The 13,302-nt window shown below is 48.3% G+C and overlaps 1 protein-coding gene across 1 annotated transcript in view; it reads right to left on the reverse strand.

Annotated features, from left to right (window-relative positions):
- The window catches only part of RECK (reversion inducing cysteine rich protein with kazal motifs), a 115,615-nt gene extending 104,099 nt beyond the window's left edge, over positions 1–11,516 (reverse strand). Inside the window, exons 1-2 of the mRNA XM_061555681.1 lie at positions 10,600–11,516; positions 5,420–5,610 (exon numbers count right to left, since the gene is read on the reverse strand). Coding sequence (XP_061411665.1) covers positions 5,420–5,492 — 73 coding nt within the window. The 5' untranslated portion in view covers positions 5,493–5,610; positions 10,600–11,516. The remainder of the gene's footprint in view (positions 1–5,419; positions 5,611–10,599) is intronic.
- Between the last annotated feature and the right edge of the window lie 1,786 nt (positions 11,517–13,302).

Consider the following 13,302-nt stretch of genomic DNA (forward strand, 5'->3'; position numbering starts at 1 on the left):
GAAGGACGCTACTGGGCAGTTTGAGGAAGTCGCCCTCCAACAACAAGGGAGGACGGAGGAGCAACACTCACAACAATGATCAGAGCACCAGGTGGCTAAAGCAAAGCAAGTTGGCACAGTAACGGGCGCAGGTGGTCCATCAGCCAGTCATCTCAGTCAGCTGACCCGTGGCACCTGGGTCTGCCCTGTGACCTACTGCCAGTGGGAGTTCGACACTTCACGTGGCCTCAAGGTGCACATAGCCTGGCACAAGCGTCGTGGTGACGTCACCGCCACTTAGTGGCGAATGGCGATTGTTGTTGTGTGTATACGTCGATGTGTGTGTGTGCAAGTCGCTGTGTGTGTGCGTAATTCGATATATGTCTGTGTCAGTCGATGTGTGTGTGTTAGTCAATGTGTGTGCATGGTGTGTGTGTGTAGACAACAATTAAGTTAGTAATTTTTACAATAATGTGTGTCTAATTACATGTGTGCGTGTGAGTCAATGTGTGTGTCTGCGTCGATGTGTGTGTGTAAGTCGATGTGTGTATGTGAGTCGATGTCTGTGTGTAAGTCGATGTGTGTGCATGGGTTCATGTGTGTGTTTAAGTCCATGTGTTTGTGTCTTAGTCGATGTGTGGGTGTAAGTCCATATGTGTGTGTGTAGGTCGATGTGTGTGTGACTCTATGTATGTGTGTGTGAGTCGATGTGTGTGTGTAATTCTACGTGTGTGTGTGTGAGTCGATGTGTTTGTGTAACTCCATGTGTGTGTATCTAAAGTCGATGTCTGTGTGCTACTCCATGTGCGTGTGTGTAAGTAGATGTCTGTGTGTTTGATTCCATGTATGTGTGTGGAAGTCGATGTGTTTGTGTGTGTGGGTCGATGTCTGTGTGTGTGTAAGTCGATGTGTGTGTGTCTTTTTTGCCCGGGCAACGCCGGGTACTTCCCGCTAGTACATTATGTAGTGACATAAGGGAGGGGCTGCTGGGGGCTCTGGGTCCCTGGGAGGGCCAGGCGCTTAATCCCCTTGGTGCCAGGCGTGGGTTCTCAGGCGGGTCAGACGCTTAAGCCTCTTGGCGTTAGGCGTTGAGTTCCCAGGCACTTAATCCCCTTGGCGCCGCCAAAGGGGGGGGCTGTGTGTGCTCTGTGGGATATCTGGGGGCGCACACGGCCCCACTCCTCGTTGGGGACTGGGCATATAAGCGGAGCTTCCTGGACGATCAGGGCCAGTTGTAACTCAAGACCCAAGACCCACGACCAGCCATCTGAAGACCCTGGGATGCTGTGAGAGCCAGCGCTGGGACTCTGGAACTCCCGACTCTACGACCTTGTGAGGGCGAGTTCCGGAGCGTAGCCAGAGTAGAGTATCTAGGCTGTGTAGCTAGGCTGTGTACCTAGGCTGTAACAGAGTATCAGGACTGTTGGAGAGTTGGACTGTTGGAGTGTTGTATTGTAATAAAGAAGTTACCTCTACAAGTGTCTCCGGAACCCGTTACAATTATATAACGTGGCTAAATTGGTGCAAAGCAATACTATAATTAGCATTGGCAGAAGCCCTACCACCTGCTGTAGAATATTCACCACAAGTGTGCACGAGCGATTGCGTATTTGTATACAACGCAATTTTCTCGGATCTGTTTGTCCACATGTGTAAGAACGCACTCGGTTTACAGCGTCATGCTGAGGTGTGGCTGCGCATGGACGCTTTGCGAATTCCACTTCACACTGGGCATATGTGTGTAGTGACTGTGCTTGTCACTGTATGGTGCCGGGGCTTACGAAGCCACGGCGGGTAAGGTGTTGTCATTATGGGCAGCCCGGGTTATGGGATGTAGTACCAGCCCTAACGGGGCTTGTGTGAGTGCTGGTTAGCGCGGAGGCACCACGAGCAGTGTGCGGTGCGGGCTCCCGGTGAGGGAGCGAGAGGGAGCGTCTGCCAGCCAGGGTCTCCTTGTGGGCATGATACTCTGGTTGACCTGCTGTCACGTGAACGGATGACATTTGAGGGAAGCCACCGGTGGACGGGGGCCGTGGGGCAGTCACGTGGTCCAAAGGAGCTCTCGGGAATCTTCGAGAAGGAGTTCGAGAGACCTGGAAGGTGGGCGGGGCGAAGGGCGGAGCCAGCCCCAGTCCAGGGGCATATAACGAGGACCCCGTGAGGAGCTCGAGGTTCTTCGTGTGCTGATGTTCCAAGATCCACGTCGGGGAGAAGACGCCTCTAGCCACACGTTCCGGGACCCAGCTTGTGGTCCGGACCGGGATAGCGAACCATGTCTAGTTCTGCCGTAGCGTGGTTAGATCGGCATTCGAGACCCGAGTGTAGATTGTGCTTTGTTACGTACTGTTGTGTAAATAAATAGTGTTGCTCCTAAGATAACGTATGTGACTCAGTTGGACTCACTCCAGGTGTATACTGTGTATGCTCTGTTGCGGAGCGCCATGTCATTGGTCACCTCCGTTCTGTCTCCACATACAAATAAAACTAATTTTTAGTCCGTAGGTTCGCTTTTCACACCAATATTATTCAGCATTATTCTTCATGGAGAACAATAACGGAGTGGCAGCCAAGGAATAGAACGCGTCCCAGAGTAAGGCCACCGATGAGATGGAACGACCGAATCAGCGCGTGCCCAGGTGTTACGTGGATTGTTGCATCGCAGAATGGATTTGGGAGGCATTCATCCAGCAGTGGATAGTCCATGGTTGATAATATACAATGCTTATTCAGCATTATCTGTTTAAGCAAGATAATCCTGGCCCAGATTTCAAAATTATAGGCGATCCAAGTTCGATTCCCGCTCACGTCCAACACAAGTGACGAATATCTGAACCAGTCTTGGGCCTCCCCTAGGTCTACTCAGACTCAAACGAGTATCTAGTACGATGTCTAAACATCGCCACTCGGGAGACAAAGGCGGCCGGGCGTGGTGCTGGCCACCCACCCCCCTCGCGTGCCGTGCCAGCACTTGGCCCAAAAATCGGTTAAGGCTATACGGGGGATCTTTGCTTTTTCAAAGGATGGGGGCGATGCCGCACAGCGCACAACTCGAGTGAGTTATCTTGGCCACGAAACCCAAGACCGATCTAATCCCCACTCATTTCCTTCAGCATCGCGGTCAAGCCAAGAAGATGACGGCTGTGCCGGCTCCCCTCGCGAGCGCAGGCAAACGGGAGGCGTGCGCGGGGGGCAGCCAGCCCTTCCGCCGAAATTATTCCGCGTAAATCTCATAATAGGTTGTCCAGGCTCACTCATGCATATAATCACAACGCCGTGCGCTGCAATTACATGCCCATATTAATGCTCAAGCTGTTGGTTGTGTAATAGCCGGCTTGTTTTGAACGAATAAATAAGGCGAGAGGATAAATTATTATGAAAGCATGTAGAAAATCTCATCGTATGATTTACGCGTTAGGATAAAAGTAACTTGGCTGATAGTATATATAACGCAGAAAGACAAAGATCACCCGTATAGTCATAACATAATTTCGGGGCAAGTGCTGTTAGAGAGCACCTATGAAGGCCGGCACGCCACAAGACTGTGTGGATGGCCAGCACCACGTCCGGCCGCCTTTGTCTCCCCAGCGGCTATGTATATACATCGCACGAGGTAATCCTTTTGGCTGAGTCGACATTGGGAGGACCCAAAACAGGTTCAGACAATTGTCTCTGGTGTCTGACCGTGAGCGAGAATCGAACTCGTGTCGCCGGGTCCGTAGTCCAGTGCGCTAAACCACTACGCCATCGCTCGCCACTGGCAGTATAACGCACACGCGCGCACAATGAACGATGCTTAGCGGTAGTTACGCGCACGATTGCAGACATGATGATACCGGAGTCTCAGTACAGCAGAGCATGTACATAATCACACACTCACACACTGATTTACAGACACAGTTACACACAAGACAGAGACACACACTCGGGCACGCAAAGACAAAAAAAAGATGCACATATAAAATGATACAAATACAGAGACACCCACACATCGACACGCGTTCATACATACAAGACACCAAGGCCGTAGCCATGGAGTCAACATTGGGGGGGACCAAATCTTCCAGGGGGTCTAGGGGTCCCCCCCCCCCCCAGAAAAAAATCTAAATTTGAAAACTAATTTCCTGCCTAAAATATAAAAAAATCACTAACACATAGGATGGACTTTTTTTTACAATAATGTCTTAATAGTGTATTGTATTACATTGCTCTGTTTTTTCTTTTTTACCTTTTCTTGTTTCATTGTATGTAATGGCAGAGATTAGGGGTTAATAAAGTACAACCATAGCCACAATCATATAAACATAAATCTATGCATTGTTATATGAAGACAAGTCCAGATATTGTGGCCAAGGTTTAGCAAATTGTTGTTTTTATTTACAAAGCATAGCAATTATTTTTTTTTATATTGTTTATAGCAATATATTGGGGGGGGGGACATTTTGAACATATTTGAATATTGGGGGGGGGGGATCTGTCCCCCCCCCAATATATAGTATAATTACGGCCTTGAGACACACACACACATACAAAGACATAAATGTACAAAGACACATACAGCAAGTAAACTCCAGTGCATTTGTTTAACTAGGCGAGAACTCAAGAGACCAGGGTAGTGAGAGGCATTGGCAAATGACCTGGGAGTGACATACAAAAAATCCCCCGTATAGCCTTAACATACTTTTGGGACAAGTGCTGTTAGCGAGCACCTTTGAAGGCCCGTACGGTACACAAGGGAGTGGGGTGGCCAGCACCCACACCCGACCGCCGTTGTCTCTCCAGTGGCTATGTTTACACACCGCACCAGGTACTCGTTTGAGGCTGAGTCGACATAGGGGAGGCCCAGGACCGGTTCAGATGACTGTCACTGTTGGTCGCGCAGCGCGTTAACAGCTACACTGCTGCTCCTCGTACACACAGACACGTGCACAGACGGCGAGATAAAAACGTCGCTCAATTCTTCTCGAAACCAGCGCAGCGCAATAACAATGCAGCACGTGTAGTCAGGGACGGCAATACGGTTATACGGGGACGGGGGCACGCAATCATCCAGACGGGAGTAGCGGGACACAGGAGTTACGGGTGTGCATGGAAACACGAAGGGGGGCACAGTCACAGGGGTTAGCGGAGAGACGTACACAGATAGGTACGAGAGTAGGCTTGGGTCCACGCGTTAAGGGCGTATCAACAAGTGCAAGCGAGCGAGCGAGCAAAGGAACCATGGATTCAGTGCTCTTTAATCGATCACACCTCGCTGTCCGCGCACACACGTACATACACACAGCATACACTCACCACGGACGTAGACACACACACATACACGGGCAGGTCGATGTGATGCGCATCGCTGCATCATCACCACCACGCCGCGTGGCGACCCGACCATCGCAGGGTCGCGCGCACGCACGCGCGCGCACGCTCTTCGCCGTGACGGCTACCTTACCTTGGCAGCGCACCGCGGCGATCCTGGAGTACACGAGGAGGAAGACGGCGATCATTCCAGGGTAGGCGCCCATCGCCGGAGCCGTGAATACATGATGGATGTGCCGGCCCCGCAACAAACTTCCCCCCCCCCCCCCCCAAGAGCGAACGTCAGAGTCGGGAAGGAGGAGGAGTAGGAGAAGAAGGAGGAGGCTGTGGCGGAGAGAGGAGGGGAGGAAGGAGGGGAGGATCGAGGAGGCTGGGCTGCATCGATTCTCAGTTCCCGTCTTTCCATCCGCCTTGCAACTGTTTGCAAGAAGCGCCGCTTGCATAGCACGTGCAGTACGCTCTTTAAACTATACTCCGTGATTCGTTTTAGCCGGATCGGTCCGGAACGCTGTTCTGGGAATTATTTCAGCCACTCCACAATAATCTCGCCCAATTAGATCCTAGACCTGTTTCTATGATTGTAGGAATATGGGGTACAATAATATAGGGTTACTATAGATGAGTGAACCTTGTACTCGAGTGAAAGTACCTTACGCCGATAATCCCTACTCCAAGCCAGACTAGGAGCATTACAAAACATATCTAGTGAGAATCGAAGCCCCGTGTATACTTTATGTCTGCAAAGCACATGCAGTATACAGACACCGTAAAGTGGGTAGAGTGGATAGTATTTACAGGGGGTGTGAGCCCTCGTTAGTTGACTTGGCGTAACGTAATCCCATTGCTGTAACCGTGCATGCGTCTATCCATGTATGTTACATGTAGAACCACGAACGCTGCATGACTTTGTAGTCCTGTGTATTATACCGTGTGTGTACGTTCCAATGGAGGCTTTTATTCAGCAGTGGATGATTGACCATGCCTGATGATGATGATTAATGGGGGTGATGTCATATGGTGTATGGAATGTGCGCGGGTTGTATTACAGTATCTATGATTCATCATCGATGTATGTTTTTGGTCATCGCGTGAGTACAATGCAATGTGTGTCGTACACCCTCATCCACCCGCACAGTCAAATACATAGACTTGTCACGTGAACAAACAGACCAATTTATTATTGCTACAGCACACCGATATGTTCAAGATCAATTCACAACAAATAACAATTAAGTTCGACGTGTCTCGCTGTTAAAGTTGCAGTATCTCTCAGATACTGACATAAATGTTATGACTGCTTACATCTCATGCGCTCATTTCCGTCTCAATGAACCGGGGAAGATATATGTATGTTGTACTTCTTTCGCACCGTATGTGGTTATCGGAGGTGCCATGTTAACCGTTTCGTTTTAATGAGCAGTTGATTCAGCATATAAAGATGTTCACCAACATTAAATCAGCGCGCTTCACAGGTGAATAAATGCACGAGATAACGATCCAAACTCTCATTCATTCATGCGCTTCATTGATAAAAAAAAAGAATCTGCAGGTGAGAGCGCGCATTGAGACAAACCAGCTCCGGTTCAACAAAAGAGACCTGGGGACAAAGAAAGCAACACAGTACACGCCGACTCCACATCCTCCCCCTCCCATTCAACGACGGGAAGTGCACATCGTCAGCAACAGTCATTGTCAATCCACTGCTGCATGAATGCCCCTCTCCCAAGCCATCTTATGTCATCTCTCAACTTCCTGTGATGTAACAATCCATCTAGTTCCTGGACGCGAGCTGTGTGTTATCCACCGATCGCTGACCACTGCACGTGTACGTATCTCTCTTGAAAGGGAATTTTTTTTGGTCTCAACTTGGCGTTGTATTCATGTTTAGCAGTGGTCTTCGATGCAAGGCCTGCGGGCCACTGATGGCCTTTAGTGCGGCTCCTGACGTGTGGTCCCCGACAATACACAATATGTGAAAACACCCCCTCAGTGCCGGATTAAGCTAGTGCGGGGCCTGTAGTATATGCTATAAAGGGGCTCTAAATAAAAAAAACACGTAAATATTTAAAGACATAAATGTTTAACTTGCATTGTAAAGTGATTGTATTATTTAATTTGCTATACAGCCAGATAATACAACAAATCGCTAACCTTAAACACCCAGTCGTTAATAAAAGTTGAAGGCAGTATAGTACTATAATAATAGAGCAAGTGCAGAATCACTGAACCAGAATTGATAGCTTGAAAGCATTTAGCGCGGTGCCCTTGAAAGTGCGGGGCCCGTAGCATATGCTACTTTTGTCACTAAAATAATCCGGCACTGCCCCCCCCCCCCCATCAGCATCATGCTGTCAAATCCCAATGGTTTGAAATGTGTGGCGGCCCTCAGACTGATGATGTCTTATCAGCGAAAGTGGCCCCCCTCTGTAAATTAGTGAAGAACACCGATGTTAAGTATAGTGAAATCTATACGTGTACAGAAATACATGCATTTGCGTATTGTGCATTAATAGTTACAAATTAAATCATTCCCACTAATTTGTAAATCCAATATTGCATGGGTGTGATTGCTTGACCATATTTCACTACGCTGGTCAGTGCCAGGTTGGGGAACGAGGATGCCCAGGAAGCGGCTCAGACTTCACTCGTCGCCACTAATGTTGGCCGCGTCCGGGAATCAAACTCGGGTAGAGAGGTTCATAGCGAACCCACTGCGTCACTGCACCACCCCCGTATTATCACTTGTCGACTGTTCAATGGATTTGCAATCAACATTTGTCATCGCACGCGGTAGTTCTGCTTCACGAAGCGTTCTCTCTCATCACATTTCGAATCCGAATAGCTCTTCTCAGTGGGATAAATTATACAATTGAGAGCTCTTACAGTAAGTCTCGCACAAATCAGAGCACCCGAATAACATGTTATTATAAATCCCAATAAACGACACAATAGTTCAATAAGCGTCACGTCACGCGATGAATTACGTTCAGAACTGTATCTTCAGAAGTAGTTATTTATCATCAGCTCCTTAGTTTGCGAGCGGTCTGTGCTAAATAATATCACAAAACTGCTTTTGAGATCCCTTCAATTGCCTCTATTATCCACACTAGATGTCTTGGCCTCGCTGTGCGCTGCTTTGCACCACTATCCGAGTAGTTAACCTCGCATTCAATAAACCTTCAGAGCCAGGTTGAACATCCGACTCCAAAGTATTTAATGAATAGAATGAGGTAAAACTGATGAAAAAACACAGCACGAAATACAGCATCTGTTAATAATTGCAATAGCAATACAATGAACACCTTAGCATCATAACATTGTCTCAGATAACATGAATCTCAACAATAGGTCCTGGATGGACCAGGCACCTGCATTAGCACTGAATAGCTATACAAGATAATAAGCTAATGTGTTAAATAAGGTCACTTTGTGTAATCACCATACTGCAGCCTAAATGTACAGTGCTGCTCAAGAATGCATTAAAGTTACATGGGCACAAGTCTGGCTCGACTTATCCAACTACAAGTAACATTCACAATAATGCAAGTGGCAGGCTTCGTTGTTAACTAGGCCTCATATTTGTCATAACAATTTAAAAACATAAAGGCATTGACAGCATAATAATGGCAATCCTAACATTATAACAACATTCCCAGTATTATAAGAACATAAACGAACATACAGACAATGCTTCTTAAAGTCCCACAATGAACCGATGCACCTGTCTTATCTGAGACACTATTTGTGCCTCCATTTTGTACTCTGTGGGATGGCTGAAACGCCTACCTCGTGGCTTAGAGAACCTTAAATCATAACTTCCTGGCCACGTGACCAAACTCAACACCATATCAGAAAGTTCCTGTGTAAACACACCCCCACATCTGCCGTGAGGCAGAACACTAGAACTGGGATAAACCGACTTCAATGTAACCATATACATTTTACATGTCGCTAATATATGTCGTGCTGTCATAGGTGACCTGTCTGAGACTATCAACTCGCTCTACACGAGAACCACGCAAGAATGACAAGTGCATGAACCCCATGGAGTCTGCTTCGCCACGGGTCGATGGAACCCGGATTCGAACCCCTTTCCCTTAGTGATGCCGGTTCAGAGTTCTGAGCCGCACATACAAACGGTTCTCGTTTAGACCGATCCTGCACGCGTGGCCAGGCAGGTTGCCTCCTGGCGGCATTGATGCGAACCGAGTGCTAAAACAAAAAGCGGCCAATTATATTACCTTACGTCTTATCCCTTGCAAACAGACAACCAGCCACTATTACTACCCCTACCTCTAACGTTAACCAACTAACCAATCAGCCACCACTAGTACGAGCTCTACACTAAACCAGAACCAACTAGCCAATCATCCCACTAATGTCTTGTAATCCTAACCACCATGGTGGCGAGATGTTAACTACCTCGCCTGGTATGGAAAAGGTCGTGGGCTCGATCCTGACCCTGATGCCTGTATATGTGGAATTAGCTTATTCTCCCAAGTCGAGTCTAAAAAAGCTCAGTGGGCCTTACCTGGTAAAATATAAATATTCTTTGGATCTTTCAGTAAAGCCACGTAGATAAAAAGAAAAAATAGATTTTTTTTCTACTTGACTTTACCGAAAGATCCAAAGAATATGAATTCCTGCAGTCATCAAAGTTTTAAGTAAAAAAATAAAAATAATTTATAGTTTATAAAAAATATAAAGTTTATAGTTTAATTAATACAAAGCCCTATAGTATTATCCCTCTGATGCCCTGTAACCCTAACCAATTAACACTCGCCCTGTCACCGCCTCAACCCCCACCTCTAACCCCAATCCTGCCCCTTCACTCCGCGCACCTATTATTTTATTAGTTTTTTTATCCGCGTTTCTATTTAGATATTCGCTATGCCGTGCGCGCCTCGGAAGGGGGGGGGAGATTGTGTTCGGTGCAGGAGCGCAGCGCCACCCCACGCGGCCGCTCGGGATCGCAACTCAACTCAGCCCGGCGCATCACATTGCGTCGAGGCATTGCAGACGCTGCCCGTGGTACTTGCCCAAGAAGACATAAACAAAACAACTCAACGCAATCGTCAATAACACCGCCGTAAAAAAGAGTGAACGGTGTATAACAGGCGACGTTTCGGACAATGGCCCTTCTTGGCTCAGGCTGGCGAAGTGGGCGAGTTTATTTCATTGATTCAAGCATTTTATTAATTATTCATTCATTAATGAGCTAAATCGAATCCGTACATAGACAGATTATGTGGTGGTGTGGCCCAGGTCACTCTTGCAAATAGAACCAGGTATGGTGGCCTCTGGTGTTCTCACCTGGTTAACAGCGTGAACTTGACGCGGCACCGGTCATATTAGCGACATGCAGTCAGGGTTAGTGGATCACGCAGAGATTGATCACATTCGTAAGCCCCTAACGTGAGTAAGCCCCTAACGTGCGGCACAAGGAGGACAGCCACTGGCAAGGCAGAGCTGGTTGTACACGTGGATTTCTGTCTCGGGCAATCACAGACACAATCCCCAGGCTCCCCTCCACGCTCGCCTGTACACCATTCGAGACCACGAATCGAGGTCATTATTCTGGGTCGGGCGTCGCGATGGAATTCAAACATCAAGTACAATTACCATCCTGGCGCGGATAGACTTTGTTGCCGCTTTTGTATCGCGGGTGTCGTAGGGATTACGTAAACCAATTACCTACAAATCGAAAATAATTTATTCTTAAACGCGCAATTGCATGTATAGTGTTCAAATATTGACGAATAAACTTCTTTATGGGGCACACTATATTTATTGTCTTTCTTTGCGTCACGGTCCCTAACACACAAGGGGTATGACGGTCCTCCTTACCCGATACCTAGGGAGGTATGGCCTCTGGACTCAGAGGGACCTATCACTGGTGACCCGCTAGCCTAACGTCCTCAGACTGGGACCTAGGGGAGGCTAATTGACCCGACCACTCGGTCTGTGGGTCTGGACCACTGGTTTCACTGAGCCCCAGCCCTTAGAAGGGCTGTAGAGCTTGGATCCAGGGTCCTGTCTATCTGGGACCTATTCTCCCCCTGACCACTGGCCTCACTGAGCTCTACAGCCCTTAGAAGGGCTGTAGAGCTTGGATCCAGGGTCCTGTCTATCTGGGACCTATTCTCCCCCTGACCACTGGCCTCACTGAGCTCTACAGCCCTTAGAAGGGCTGTAGAGCTGGGGATCCAGGGTCCTATCTTCAGCCCGGGCTTCAGTCTTCGTGTGGAGATAACTGGGCCAGAGCTCTCAGCGCTCTGGCTTTTATACCGGTTCGTGGCTGGCTTCGCCCAAGCCACGCCCCCTTTCTGGAACCTTCTGGTTTATCCTGGGAGGTGACATCATCCCCTCAGGATCCGTCATTTGGATCCGCTCTCACCTCTATTTGACCCCGGGTATTTCCTCAGTAGGATCTGTCGTTTGGATCCGCTCTCACCTCTGTTTAACCCATGGCTTTTCCCCAGTAAGGTAACACTGCTGAAACCCTGTTGACACCCAGTGGTACTGCAGGTTACTGAATGGTGAGTGGCGATCACCTCTACACATGCATATATCTTGTGCCGATCTAGAGTATACTGCCGGATATCGCTGTAGATGGGAGCCCTTCACTCATCTAAAGTTTGTGAGTCCAAATCCCGATCGTGAGGTCGACTCAGCAATTAGTCTGTCCCTCTAGAGTTGGCAACATTAAACAACTCTGAGGAATTTCCACCTCACGGCCATAAAAGTACGGTATTGCTCATTAGACACGTCCACCCTTGGCTCCAGACACTTCCCAGACGTATTCATATCCAGAAAATTTTTGCTCAATATCGCAAGTAACTCAACATTATCTTATGAGCTTGGGGTCGCATCTTACTTGGGCAAGTTAAACATTAGTCCGGAAGGCCTTCGGGCTGATTGACTGAAGGGACGAAAAACATTTCATTGTTTTCTTTGGAGACACCGACTTTAGTTTATTTATTTGTTTTACGCAATCAACGGGTTAGCTTGCCCGCCGCATGTGCAGTATCGTGTCTCACGCTCCTGACCGACAGTTCCAGCTGCTGTTATCACAGCTGCTGTCAGATGAAATCACCTCGAGAGCAGCTGGGATTTGTTAGACACGTTACGCGACGCAATACTGTGTGTAACATTGAAAGGATAACGCTAATGATAATACTGTATAAATTTACAGCTCGATAAAGGACTCCCACACTGATCTGGCAGTGAGGGTCCTTTGACCATACTTCACCACGCTGGTCTTTTTGAGTTGGTTATAATCGGTCTTAGGGGGGCGTGTGGGCATGCAGAACCGACTGAGATATCACTCGTGGCTGGGAATGGAACTCAGGGTTCGTCGCGTTGCGCACTAACCAATGCACTTCCCCGCCCCCTCCAAAAAATAACCATATAATACCATGACAATTATTTACACTGAAACACCTCACTCACTGCTTGTTCAGGAGGGTCCTGTGTATCAGAGGGGAACGAGCGAGAGAGACTCTGCGGTGATCACACCCCTTCGTCCACTCCAGTCAGGTGCGGTGGGGATCGCGCGCAGCGATGGAAATAAATGAGCACAGCAAAAAGCCTGCAGGAGACAGCTTGGCGAACATGATGCGGACATCAGCTGTGGAGCAGTGGCGTAGATATCAAGTGTGCAGACCGCACTACTGCATCGAGGCGCACGGGCCGGAGAGGGCCAGGCCTTATGGGGGGAGAGGAATTGAAAAGGACAGGAGGTCCCATTTCATTCCTGGCACCGGGAAGTCCATGGCAACCCGCTAAGGCACTTATGTGGCGTGTGAGTGGGGTTTATTCCAGGAACTCCGGTCTACAAACCCAGACTACAACAAAACACTCCATTGCCATTCGAGTGTTTCCAGCCACATGCACTCTCTGTAGTTTAGTGTGAGCCAGACTTGTGATCATCTCTTGCGAATGAGCCCAGGTGCATGGTAATAATGTGGTAATCATATGGAGAAGCTAAGGGAGTGAGCGGCACTTCATCTGACT

Source organism: Lethenteron reissneri, chromosome 21 (genome assembly GCF_015708825.2).
Source record: "Lethenteron reissneri isolate LAM-NWPU_2019-01 chromosome 21, ASM1570882v1, whole genome shotgun sequence".
NCBI classification, from domain to species: Eukaryota; Metazoa; Chordata; class Hyperoartia; order Petromyzontiformes; family Petromyzontidae; genus Lethenteron; species Lethenteron reissneri.